This window comes from Trachypithecus francoisi, unplaced genomic scaffold (genome assembly GCF_009764315.1).
Source record: "Trachypithecus francoisi isolate TF-2019V2 unplaced genomic scaffold, Tfra_2.0 Lachesis_group13, whole genome shotgun sequence".
NCBI classification, from domain to species: Eukaryota; Metazoa; Chordata; class Mammalia; order Primates; family Cercopithecidae; genus Trachypithecus; species Trachypithecus francoisi.
The window spans coordinates 70,747,031-70,760,988 of record NW_022681458.1 but is presented as its reverse complement, the minus strand read 5'-3'; the positions used below and the strand labels follow the sequence as shown (position 1 = coordinate 70,760,988).

Below are 13,958 nucleotides of genomic sequence, written 5' to 3'. Positions count from 1 at the left end.
GCTTCCTCAGAGACTGGTATATAGAAAACCTGAATTTATTCTTTCAGCCTCAACATTACTGTTTGTAAGTATTAAATTTGAAAAAGTTATTTGATGGATGATATGCGAGTAAAAGGTAATTACAGACTGGCCCTTTCTCATCAGGTCTTAATTCTCTAGGGTTAATAAGAAAGAAAAGTATTTGTCTTTGTTCTGAAGACAGCCTAGACACAGGAAAGGAAGTGGATTGTTTGAAGTAAATCTTGTTTTATTTTGATTGGTTTAAGGGCACACACATCTCTCACAAACTGACCTCTCCTTTCCTTTCATTTGGCATCCCTGACACCACAGTTCTGAATATTTTCCTCTTTCATCTATCTTTTTTAGTATGCTTTTGTGCTCTTCCTCGTCTACCCAGACTTTAATTATTGGATGTCCATAGTTGGGTCTTAGGCCCTCTTCTCTTCTCACTATTTCCATTCTGCTTGATTCTATTTATTCCTTTGGCTTCAAGATCATGTATACATGAGAACTCCAAATTTATATACTAACCCCAACCTCTGATCTAAGCTCATTCCAGAAATCTTGAATCATTCCTGATAATTTCTTACCAATTTGTCTTTCATCAGTATACATACATTTAAACACTTAGAGGCATTCTCTTTCTCTCATACATAACACACCATATATCCTCTCAATCCAGTTTATTTTGCTACAAAATATTTATCAAATCTGCCTATTTCTGCCCTTGGCCACTGTCATCATCTTGGTCAGGTCACTGTCATCACTAGCCTAGGTTACAATAATAGCCCACTCCAGGGCTCCAGGATCCACTCTTGCACTAAGTCAGTTTTCTTCTCAGCAGCTAGCATGATTTTTAAGAACATGAAGAAATACAAAAACCTATGCAAGTGGATTCAAATGCTTTAACCTTTTTATGGCTTTTCATTGCTCTTAGGATAAAAATCAACATAGATAGCATGGTCCGAAAGACCCTCCTCCCACTCAGTTTACTCTAGTCATGCTATCTTTTCAGAAAATGGAGGGCATGTTCCCTCTGTTTGGAGTCTGTTTCCCCTACCAACACTTCTGCCTGGTTTCTATTCATATTTTATGGCCCAGCTTCAATGTCACTTTTCCACAGACCTTCCGTGATGGCCCTTGTCAGATTTGCTTGCCCATGATATTTTCATTTTACCCATGGTGTCATCTTCCTTTGTAGTACTTAGGGCAACTTAAATAAATTATTTTTGTGATCTTCTGCTTAAATACCTTATTTGGTATCATAAACTCTATGATGACAGGGAAGGAGTCTGTTTTGCTGACACCTATAACCCCAGCACTAAGCATAGTCCTTGGCACAGCGTAGATGCTCAGTATTTGTTGAATAAGAAGAGAAGGGGCTGGGCATGGTGGTTTAGGTCTATAATCCTGCACTTTGGGAAGCCAAAGCAGGAGGATCCCCTGAAACCAGGAGTTTGAGACCAGCCTGGGCAACATAGTGAGACTTCGTCTCTACAAAAAATTTAAATAAAAAATAGCCAGGCATGATGGTGGGCACCTGTGGTCCTAGCACCTCAGGAGGCTGGGACAGGAGGATCAGCTGAGCCCAGGAGTTCGAGGCTGCAGTGAGCTGTGATTGTAGCACTGTACTCCAGCCTGGGTAATGGAGTAAGACCCTGTCTCTAAAAAAAAAAACATAAAAAAGGGAAGTGTCTGCCTTTATTTTTTATGCTTCATGGTAATCAGTCTACCCCTCTGGATCTATTATTCATATAATAAAGATGAAAGGATTTAATGAAATAAGATTATTAATTTTTACACATCTTACTTTTAATGTTTGTTACCACTCATATTAGTTTGAACTTAAGAAAACAAGGCCCACAAAGAGTGTATGGCCTTTTGCCAGGTTTTAAAATATAAGCATTTAAAAATATTGCCTCTAAAAACACTAAGTGAGTAATTTAAATTATTATTTGATCTCTTGGTCTTCAGGAACTCTGAGGCCTCCAGCACTCTCTGGACACATAGCTGCTTCTCTCTGCTGTTCTTTTTTTCTGCATTTGAGACTTTGAGCTTGTAAAACATTGTGCTTTTGAAGCTTGTTAACGATGTAAACAGATTTCTGTGGGTGGTAAGCAAATAGGCTTGATCCATGAGGCCATTTGCACTCAAAAAACCCAAATCTTTAAATGTAACCAATCGTAAGAAAAAAAGAAGAGTATTTTCAGTTGTCATTTTTAAATATTATTCTATCATGAAAACTCTTAGTTTCTATTTAGGTATAGATTTCGTTGCTAATTGAATTTCTTTATAGTTAACCCTAAGTGTTGCTCATAGATATCTCATCCTACTTCAGAAATGAAAATGCAAATATCTGCTATAATTGTTAGAGCTGAAATGTTAGAGAACTGTTACAGCATAGCAGAAATAAGGTTCTTCAGAGTAACTTTTATTAAGCCAGTTTGGAAAATAGCTTAGGCCTGACCAAGCTGATCATTACCTACTTCAGTGGCACCTGTTGTCACAGTTCCCACGTTTTTCTGTTTAACAGAATCGCTGAATTTGAAGCAGTTCATGGACATTCAATGATCACTTATTAGTACTGCAGAGTAATCAAGAGAACTACCTCAGTGTTGTTACTATAATTTTTATTTGTTGAGTTTTATTTCAGTACTTAAACTTTGGCACTTTGATGGTGTTTTGAAGTCTTACGTTCTCAGAATCCTTTTTCCCTTTTCAGAGTTTTGAAGCTAACTGAAATAGAAAATAATAGTTTTCAGCATCAGATCTCTGAAGATTTTGTCATTTTGGCCAACAGGGAGAACAATAAAGTAAGTCAAGAGTACTTTAAAATCCTTTGTATATCATTGTCTTTCTGTAGAAGACTATAATATGCTAATATATTTGCCTTTGAGTGTAGCGGAAAACAACAGCACAGCCCTATAAAAGTCTGTTCATTTTGTCTACATGGGTAGCCAGTTTTAGCCCCATGTACATTTGAGATTTAAAGAAAGTTGACTATATTGAGTTTCTCTTTTGCTTATTTCTGTTTCTTTTCTGAGTTTCCTTTTAAGTTTTTATTGATGAATTATCAACCTTTCGGTCTAATCAATTGTGCAAACAAATTTAATTGGGGTAATATATAAATCTTTAAAAATCACATACCATACTTTAACTCCAGATGGTACTTTTCTTTTAGTGTATAAATTAAGACCACAAAGAAAATTATGGGGAGGGAAGTTTCTAAAACAGATCCACTTTTTATTTGCTGTACTGTATACTAAGGCAAAAGTCAGGTGAATGAGGCAGCTAATCTATAATCTTTTAAATAATTTTTTTTTGCCCATTCTGGCATTTTAGCCATTAAAAACTTGAATAAAGTATTTTTCAGCCGGGCATAGTGGCTCACACCTGTAATCCCAGCACTTTGGAAGGCCAAGTCAGACAGATTGCTTGAGTTCAGGCATTCGAGACCAGCCTGGGTGACATGGTGTAACCCTGTCTCTACAAAAAGTAGAAAATTAACCAGGCATAGTGGTACATGCCTGTAGTCCCAGCTACTTGGGAGGCTGAGCTGGGAGGATCGCTTGAGTCTGGGAGGCAGAGGATGCAGTGAGCCAAGATTGTACCACTGCAGTGAGGCAAAATCGCACCACTGCACTCCAGCCTAGGCAACAGAATGAGACCTTGTCTCAAAATATGAAACAGAGGATCAGAAATCTGATTCAGAATTTTCTCAGTTGAGGAAATACTTGTGGATGCGGGAGAAGGGTTGGTAAGTTTTACCAAATTTGTTAATACAATTTTACTTTTGACTGCATGTAATATAACTTGTCATATCTTTATTTCTTTCCATATGATAGAATGAAAATGTACTCACTGTTACAGCTTCTGGACGGGTGGTAAAAAAAAGTTTTAACCTTCTGGATGATGACCCAGAACAAGAGGTATTGCTTTGGCCAGAGATGACAAACCAAACCAGTGTGTCCTTGCCTTGTGAATTTCATATTACTATTTCCCCATACCCTGGGGTAGAGGTTGGGGTTGAGGGGTTCCAGGCAGGCCAGTTGGTTGGGGTTGTGCATGCTATTTCAACCAGTGCAACCCCACCATCCTCTCTTTTCATATTGTAATTATTCTTAAAGTTTTATTTGCAGAAAAGTTCATAGGACCAAAATAATTTGAAAACACTATTAGCTTATTGTTTTGTTGATGTGTATATTTTCTAGGGAACTCTCTTAAGGGAAAATTCTTGAGTTATATCCTGATGACTATATGGTTTTTACCTTATTTTTTACTTCTAGACTTGAATTTGTTTGTTAATGTCCATAGGTCAGAGGAAGAGGATGTGAGAGTGTGATAAATCAGTTCAGCTCTTATCTTCAAGTTGGCTTTATGTGTCACTGAGCTAATACATTTTTATCCCCTTCCTTTAAAGAGGCATTGGATGTATTTATGAAATCAACTGAGTGATCATGCCTTAAATATATAAACCATTGCATAAATTCTAAATCCATTTAGACTATCTAACTATATTATTTGCATGACCATTTTTAGTTAGAAACATTAGAGTGGCCTTCTAAGGACAGTTTTTGAACTTCTTTTAAAATAGGTTGGAGGTGGCCCAGTATGTAGCAGTTCTCAAAAAACACGCAAAAAATTATTATTTTGGACCATACACACCTATTGAGAACAAAGAAGAAAGCAACATACTCTGCATATAAAACCATATTCCAGAAAGATGTCCTAAAATTTCCAAAAGGTTGCGTAATTCATTCGGGGGGAGAGGTAGTAGCAAAGCGAGAGATGCTCTATATCATGAGATTAAAAAACAAAATATTTTAGCCTGTAAAGGAAAAGTTTGAAGAAAATGTGACTAAAGTCTATAAAATCACTGACACCAAGGCAAGAAGTCACCCTTTGAAGTCTGACCATGGTAAGGTGAAGGCAAAAAGGAAATAACATAGAAGTACATTTTAATAATCAAAAGTAATAAATCCATATAAATTTTTATGTCTTAAGGTGGCAAAGGCAGAAAATGTCAGTGTATTAGAGAGCAGTTGACCAAACATAGGTGAAGAATTAGTGCATAGTGATTGAGAGAAACATGCTATGCCTGTCTTTAAAGTTGATGCCAGGCATTCAGCCAAGATGTACCTTCCTGTGGTCCATTCCTGGATGGTTGGGCACTGATCTGCTTTCCCTGCAAGGTTTTTGAAATCTTGGGTTTTCTTCTTTGAGACACAGTTCTGGGATTTTTCTCTCTGTACCATAGCTAACCCTTTTGTCCCAGTCCTGTTCCGTGGGTTGGATTTCATTTCCTAATATTCTCCCTCAAGAATAAGCAGCCATTTTTGCTTTATTTAAAAAACCAAAAGGATTTTTTTTAAAGGTGGTAAAAAGTCATAAATAGTGTATGATGGGTTATCCATCTTTCTAGAAATGACTATGTTTTTCTGGTGTGAGAACTTTGAGAGCTCAGTGAGCAGTCTTCAGGTTTCAGAACTGAGCTTTATGTGTTTAGTCCTGTCCAGGAATCAGCAAACACACTTGTGAGAGGCAGCAGTTGAATACTCTTTTAAATTTAGAGAAGCTCTGATTTGCTGTCACGGTAGAGAATTTCAGTTATACTTTGAGATCTGCATAGACTTGGTTTTGTTTATCAAATCTGTAGGATACTGCTTAACTCTTGAAAATCTTGGAGCTGATGTTTTACTAGGCATATAAGTAGATACATTTCTACCTATTATTCTTCCCATTAATTCATTCTTCCCTCATATTTTTGTGAGTAATGGAATACTTAAACTATAAATGCAGAAATAAGCCTACCTGAATAACTGGATTTTGCCCCTTTCCCTCTATTTTATCTGTCTATCCCAAAGACTTTCAAAATTGTGGACTATGAAGATGAGTTAGATTTGCTTTCTGTGGTAGCTGTTACTCAAATCGACGCTGAAGGAAAAGCTCACCTGGATTTCCACTGTAATGAATATGGAACTTTACTTAAAAGCATTCCACTAGTGGAGTCATGGGATGTGGTAAGTAGAGTCCATGGAACACAAAGTTGTAAACCTTTTCTTTATAGGTGCCATTTATTAGAACAGATGTTACTGTGTTCATGTCAGTCCAGACTCACCTATGCCAATGACCATGTGAAAGAGGTTATTGTCCTATATACAGAACAAAAGAGTACTTCTTAAGCCTTCCTCCCCTGGGCACCAGTGGCCTTAAAGATAAAACTTCATGTGTTTTCCTGAGACTTATTGTCTCTTTCCTTACCCTAGTCTTTGATTTTCTTTCAATTAAAAATTTGGAAAAATTTTTTTAAATAAGAGAATATGGTAATAAATCCACACAGTTATTTAATAGAGACCATATCTAAGCATGTAGGATTCCCAGGTACTCTTGAATACATTTGTCTGATATTTCAACTATTATAGAATGTCAAAGTTATAAGGAACAATAGACACCATTTTATCCAGGTCTTGTTTTATCAGATAAGTGGAGAAACTGGGAAGTTTGGCAATTCATACATGATCACACAATAAGATAGATAGTAGCAGTGTTGGAAATAGAATCTGGGTATTTAGACTCCCGAGTCCAGAGTTCTTTTTATTCTCTATATTTTGTAGAATGCCTTTTTTTGTTAATAATATGCATATCCACAAATAATGAAAAACCTCTTTCTAGCAACTATTTTCTTCTAAATATATATTTGAAGATCCCTAGCATAGGTACTGTGACATTTTAGTAACACAGTAGTGAATATGGCTGTGTGAAAAGGAGAATCCATATGATTGTATTTTTGTTACAGACATATAGCCATGAAGTCTACTTTGACAGAGACTTAGTGCTACACATAGAGCAGAAACCCAACAGAGTCTTCAGCTGCTATGTTTACCAGATGGTATGTAACACTGCAGAAGAAGAAGAAACCATAAACAGAAGCTGTTAAAAAGAGTGAGATAATTGTAACCTAAGAGACTTTTAGCCAAACACCCCAGCAGCTGTGTCCAATCCATTTTATTATCTGCATGGCACATTCTCCAATATTTTCCAAAAAAGTCTTGTGTTGACTTCAGATGACTATGACTTCTTTTTTAAACTCTTCCTATAAAAGATGGTGAGGACTTCATTTTTTGTAAAGGTTTTTTAGAATACTGTTCCAAGGAGTTTAGTGTTTTGCAGCTTTGAGCTAAGTGGTAATGCAAATATAAAATGCTGGGAAAAGAAAAGGACAGGTTAATTCCAATTGTTGAGGAGTAAGTCATTGATGGGATGGGTCATTGATGGGTTCTTAAAGGATGGTTTGGAATTTTGTTTGTTAAGGCTAGGAAAGACAGGGAGAGACAAAAGTAAACATGCAGAAAGAAACCACATATCCTCTATACCAAACTTTGCTTAAGGATGAGAAATGTGATGTGTTATGTGAGAACATTATTTTGAGCCCAAAATGTGTCATCACAGTTTTTTAAAATCTTATACATGTATTTATATGTGTTTTGTATTTGTATATGTAGTATCAGGAATTGGTTCTAGTTCCCAAATTATCTTTTCTTCCTTGGTTTTGTTCTCCTGGCTTGATGTTCACATTGAATAGTTGTGTTTCTATATAGACTAATGTAAAAGATTCCAAGCAAACCTTAAGTGAAATTTTTTTCTGATATGCATCCTGTTTAGCTTTTAATGTATCTAAGGATGTTCTCATCTCACCATTCTATTCATTTAGTGAGTTTTCTGATCTTGTTTAGGCAATATTTTCATACTTACGCAGTAAGATAAAGGTACCCTTGCCTGCACTAGTTCTGTTTCCTGTAGAAGAGTAGATAAGGTCCCAGGAGGAGTTCTTACTAGCTTGGGGGTTGCCTGATTAACCAGAGAAAATTTTTGGCTTACTTATGAAACAAGCATTATTTCTTCTTTGTTAGGAAAGATCTAAATATGATCCTTGAACTTTAATAATCATTCTTTAAAAAGTTAAAGGCAACCCAATTAAAGGGAGAAAATGTTTCTTTGTGCTTCCTGTTTGAGAAATTCAGTTGCTTCCATTTCGCATGTTCTGCATATTTATCTCATTTAACCTCAAAAGAATAACTAGTAATAAGGAATTTATTACAGCAGCAACAATCATTGCTGATTCAAGTTTAAGGTTAAAATATGGAATTTTAGCTTGGATGATTTACATTAAAATCTTTCCATTTTTTTCTTCAGTTTTGGCTTGATGCCATGTTAAGAATGATGTGAATTCTTCCCAGTTTTGCCCTGGTGCTAGACATTACCCCAAACTTTCAATTAGACACTAGCTATATCTAAATAGTCCCACTCAGTAAACTTACATCTTGAAAAACAAGACCAGTAAGAGGACAGGAAAAGTACTAAAGAAAGGAACCAATGTTGTGTGAGTTTCAAAGCAGATGCAAGGCTGTGTAAAAGTAGAATGTTCATCCTCCATTTCCAAGAGTGTTTCAGAATAGGACGTCTTAAGACTTCAATCATGTCAGGGATTTTTTTTTTTTTTTTTTTTTTGAGATGGAGTCTTGCTCTGTTGCCCGGGCTGGAGTGCAGTGGCTTGGTCTCAGCTCACTGCAAGCTCCGCTTCCCGGGTTTACGCCATTCTCCTGCCTCAGCCTCCCGAGTAGCTGGGACTACAGGCACCCGCCACCTCGCCCGGCTAGTTTTTGTTTTTGTATTTTTTAGTAAAGACGGGGTTTCACCGTGTTAGCCAGGATGGTCTCAATCTCCTGACCTCGTGATCCGCCCGTCTCGGCCTCCCAAAGTGCTGGGATTACAGGCTTGAGCCACCGTGCCCGGCCAGAGATGTTTTTTTTTTTTAGGCGATTATTGAGTTTCTCCTTCTCCTTTAAGTCATCACCTTCCTTTTATGAAATCATAGTAAGGAACTCATCTACTCTGAAAGGCATTTGAGAAATACCTGAGACCCCTGGCTGCTTTTTTGCTGGGGGTAGAGGGTAGAATACTTCTCACCTAGATATAACTTACCACTAAGAAACCCCCAACATGTCACCACTGCCTAAATCTAACTAGACCAGGGTCCAGAGGCCATTCAGGCCAGGCAGGAAATGTGCCTCGTGTGAAAGACAGTAAGGAGTTGTGGGCAGTGTAACAGGAGAGCTATGCCCCAACTAAAAGGAGCAGCTGCTACTGCTTAGTTTCAGCCAGTTGCAACAATATGTGGGAATATAGGCTGCATGATTGTTAACAAGATAGGTGGTAAAAATATGCCAAAAGATACAGAAGATAGCAAAGACTGTGGGGAATTTGGATACCACACATAGCGAGAGACAATGAAGCATGCTTCCCAGCTCGCCAGAGTGTCACACAGCTGCTCATTCTGCCACCTGCCAGACATTAATGTCTTCCTGCCCTTCATAAACCCCCTCTTTACCTGACTATTTTCATTCAAGACTCTAGCTACGTGCCCACCTACTTAACAGGTACTAGTGACAGGTACAAAACGTTATGGGTAACAATTCTGAGTGTTTAATGCAAGCCCAGGTGAAGCAGGGTAGCTTCTATCAGGTGCAGACGTTAAGCTGAAAAGAGGTACATTGTGCATTGCACTCCTGGATCTAAGTTTCTGTATTCTCAGAGCATCGATGCGGGAAGCTTATTGTTCCTTAATTTTTTACAATATTTATCACAACTCTGGGAGAAAACAAAACAAATCCTATCCTGTTTACTATTTGTGCTCCCTAGTGAGGAGATATTGCTCTGTTTAGACAAATTAAGGCACTACACATTCTTCCACCAATTGAAAGTTTTGTGTCTTACAATTCTTTTGTTTTAATAATACATTTATTGAGTACTTTCTATCTAGTAGTCACTGTGATACAGTATAAGTAAAATAGGTTGTCTCATTTAATATTCAAAATAACCACATGAAGTATGAACTGCCATTGTCTTTCCCCTTTGTGCAAATGAGGAAAGTGAGGCTTACAGAAGTTAATTGGCCCAGGGTCCCACAACTAGTAAGTGCAGAAGTGGGAAACAGAACCAGATTTGTTCGGCATAAACTTGTGCCAAATTTCCTGCAAAGCTCTCAAAAGGCAATGCATGTTATTTTATCCCATATATAGCATACCAACAACTATAATACTGGGTATATAGGAAAATGCTTAATAATTGTTTTTTACTGATGATTCAATGTCTAAATTTTGAACAAATTTGGGTAAGATACAAGTCACACATAAATTGACAGAAAATGTAGTTCTTCATTCAGTGGTTAGCAGTCATTAAAAGGTACTTTCCCTTTCCCTTTGTGGTGATAATAAAATAAGTATTAGTAGTTAGTCTTCATATTATTTGGCTTCCTTATTAATAATTTTTATATTTTCTTCTTCTTCTTACCATATTCACATGTATCATCCATCTTTTAGAATCCCAGGGAGCTGATTTCTGGTCCCTATGTTGCTATCAAATCTGTATCTTGCAGAAAGAATAATTTATTTCAAACAAGGGACATACAATAGAAAGATAAGACCTACTGAGGTCTTTTTCCCATCATTTTATTATGAAACATTTCAAACATACAGTAAAGTTGAAAGAGTTTTGGCCGGGCGCGGTGGTTCAAGCCTGTAATCCCAGCACTTTGGGAGGCCGAGACGGGCGGATCACGAGGTCAGGAGATCGAGACCATCCTGGCTAACACGGTGAAACCCCGTCTCTACTAAAAATACAAAAAAAAAACTAGCCGGGCGAGGTGGCGGGCGCCTGTAGTCCCAGCTACTCGGGAGGCTGAGGCAGGAGAATGGCGTAAACCCGGGAGGCGGAGCTTGCAGTGAGCTGAGATCTGGCCACTGCACTCCAGTCCGGGCGACAGAGCGAGACTCCGCCTCAAAAAAAAAAAAAAAAAAAAAAAAGAAAGAGTTTTATAGTAAATATTGAAATACTGACCACAGGGATTCTACATCTTACTCTACTTGTTTTATTATTTTCCTATCCAGCATACTTTTTGATGGATTTCAAAATAAATTGCAGTTGCTGATACACGTCCCCCTAGTACCTCAGCTGCATATTATTAACTAGAGTTTAGTATTTATTTAGTTTTTAATTTTTTATTTAAGATTTACCTGCAATAAAATGTACAAATCTTGCCGGGCGCGGTGGCTCAAGCCTGTAATCCCAGCACTTTGGGAGGCCGAGATGGGTGGATCACGAGGTCAGGAGATCGAGACCATCCTGGCTAACACGGTGAAACCCCGTCTCTACTAAAAAAAATACAAAAACTAGCCGGGCGTGGTGGCGGGCGCCTGTAGTCCCAGCTACTCAGGAGGCTGAGGCAGGAGAATGCCGTAAACCCGGGAGGCGGAGCTTGCAGTGAGCTGAGATCCGGCCACTGCACTCCAGCCTGGGCGACAGAGCGAGACTCCGTCTCAAAAAAAAAAAGAATAAAAATAAAATGTACAAATCTTAAGTATAAATTTACTGAGTTCTTGCAGACATATACACCTGTGTAACCCAAACCCTTTCCAAAATTTAGAACATTGCAATCATCTTCAGAAAGTTTCCTAAATCCCTCTCCCAGTCTATCCTCTCCCCACCCCTCAGGTATAACTACTGTTCTCATTCTTTTATATCAAAGGTTAAATTTATCTGTTCTAAAACTTCATATAAGTGAAATTATACAAAATGTAATTCTTCTTTGACTTAGCATAGTGTTTCTGAGATTTATTTGTGTTGTTGCATGTGTCAGTGGTTCATTTCTTTTTATTGCTGAGTATTCTTTTGTATGAATATGTCACACAGTTTGTTTATCTTTCCGTTGATGGACACTGGGCTCTTTCTGCTTGCTTTTTACTGTTATGAATAAAGCTGCTATGAACATTCTTAGACAATTCTTTTGTGAACACATGTCTTTATTTCTCTTGGGTAAATATCTGGGGATGGAATTTTCGAGTCCTTGGGTAGGTGTATATTTAGTTTAATAAGAAACTGCCAGGCCTTTTCCCCAAAGGATTGTACGATTTTACATGCCTGCAACAGTGTAGGAGACTTCCACTTGCTCCACACATTCTCCAACATTTGTGGTTGTTAGTCTTCTTTATCTTAGTATTTATGCTGGGTGTGTAATCATTTCTAGTTGATAACTCAGATTGTTTCTACTTGTGGTTAGCAACCCTCTTGTCAACTTGACCTCCTTCCTTCCCCAGGAACTGCTGAAAACATTCTTTGTGATAATAGTTAAGATACCCTAAAACTCAGCTTGAATTATTCTTTCTCAAACATGGGATACATTGCTCATCAAAGAACCCTGATTCCTTTAATGGAGAGTATAGTTGGGAACAACCTGGGCTCTAAGGGCGTGTGTTCCACCGTTTCACATGACTACTGGAGCTGGACAAAATGGCACTGGAGAAGAAAAGAGGTCACAGCAATCATTGTAATACAAGCAGAAAGGTGACTTTTTTCTTTAAAAGTTATGAGTTCATGTTACGGACATGATAACAGGTGAAATCAGTTGATTTTTTTTTCTCTAATATGACAGCATATTAAACAAGCTATATCCTTTTCTCACTAACTGTAGTATTCTAGGCTGGATATGTTGTGATAGCAAATTAGTATATTCAAATTTTAGAGGTGCACAAAATTTCAGAAGTATTTATTTATTTATACTCTTTTTGACTCTCTATTCAAGTGTCTTAGAATTTGTGCCAAAGTTTGCAGGTTCAGTTCCTTTCCTCATTATAACCTGAGTCCTATATAAGGGTAAAGGTGGGAAGAAGGGGGAGTCTCAGCCTCCTATATGGGCACATTAAAAAACACCATGCTCTGAACACTAGACTCTCAGATAGAACCCACTGAGGTTAACAGACAATAGCAAGGAAAGGGAGGATTGAGATCAGCAAAAGCCTGTAAGATTTGTCTGATACTCTTCTTCAACTCTTTGTTTTCATGGATACAAGTGTTATTCCTGATTAGAGACAACATTGAATTTGAGTTTCATAAAGAATTTTGGCTACACTTTTTTTTCTCAGAATTAGAATAACCAACTTTGCAAAGGTGGTAAATCCAGTAAAAAGATGTCAACAAATAAAATCAAATTATTACTTAGAATTATTAGAGCTCTTTAAATTTTCTTTATAGACTTATTGAGGTATAATTGACGTGCAGTAAACTGCAGTTCTTTTTTTGAGACAGTCTCGCTGTGTCGCCCAGGCTGGAGTGCAGTGGCGCAATCTCAGCTCATTCCAGCCTCTGCCTCCCGGATACAAGAGATTCTCATGCCTCAGCCTCCCAAGTAGCTGGGACGACAGTGTGCGCCATCATGCCCAGCTAATTTTTCTATTTCTAGTAGAGATGGGGTTTCACCATGTTGGCCAAGCTGGTCTCAAACTCCTGACCTCAAGTGATCCACCCACCTTGGCCGCCCAAAGTGCTGGGATTACAGGTGCCCAACCAAAATCTTCTGCCCTTAAATATATATATATATGGAGAGAGAGAGAGAGAAAATCTTACTATGTTATGTTTTCGAGGCTGTTCTCAGACTCCTGGGCTCAAGCAGTTCTCCCACCTTGGTCTCCCAAAGTGCTGAGATTACAGGCGTGAGCCACCACACCTGGCCAAAAGCACAAATATTAACAGACTCAAATTATCTTCTTCCCAGGACTTAAAACCTTGAAGAAGCTCTGGGCGTGTTGCCAGCCTCTCCCAATCTTATCTCAGTTCAGAAGGATCATATACTGAATAAAATTGTATCAAAAGTACTTCATATCTAATAAATTATGTCTAAAGTTAGTTAATACCTGCTCTGACCTAGTTAATGCCTTGAACCTATTTTAGTTCAATGTACTTTGAAACCATGGATCACCATGGAAGTGATGAAACTTCTAGTTAACAAAATTCATAAAGATAACAGTCAGTGAAAGTGAAATTCATACTCAGGACACTCTACCTGCCCAGATAATATGCATCTATAAATTGACCTCTTAAGTGAAATTTTCAAAAGAGAATTACTT

The 13,958-nt window shown here is 37.8% G+C and overlaps 1 protein-coding gene across 3 annotated transcripts in view; it reads left to right on the top strand.

Moving 5' to 3' along the window:
• DCAF17 (DDB1 and CUL4 associated factor 17) overlaps positions 1 to 13,958 on the top strand; it is a 56,707-nt gene that overhangs the window by 39,871 nt on the left and 2,878 nt on the right. Inside the window, exons 11-14 of one of the 3 annotated variants that reach the window (XM_033231149.1) lie at positions 2,723 to 2,813; positions 3,846 to 3,929; positions 5,865 to 6,020; positions 6,797 to 6,889. In XM_033231149.1, the coding sequence (XP_033087040.1) occupies positions 2,723 to 2,813; positions 3,846 to 3,929; positions 5,865 to 6,020; positions 6,797 to 6,889 (424 nt within the window). Of the gene's footprint in view, positions 1 to 2,722; positions 2,814 to 3,845; positions 3,930 to 5,864; positions 6,021 to 6,796; positions 8,363 to 13,958 lie in introns of those variants that run through there. The other 2 variants (XM_033231151.1, XM_033231150.1) reach the window with 2 other exon arrangements.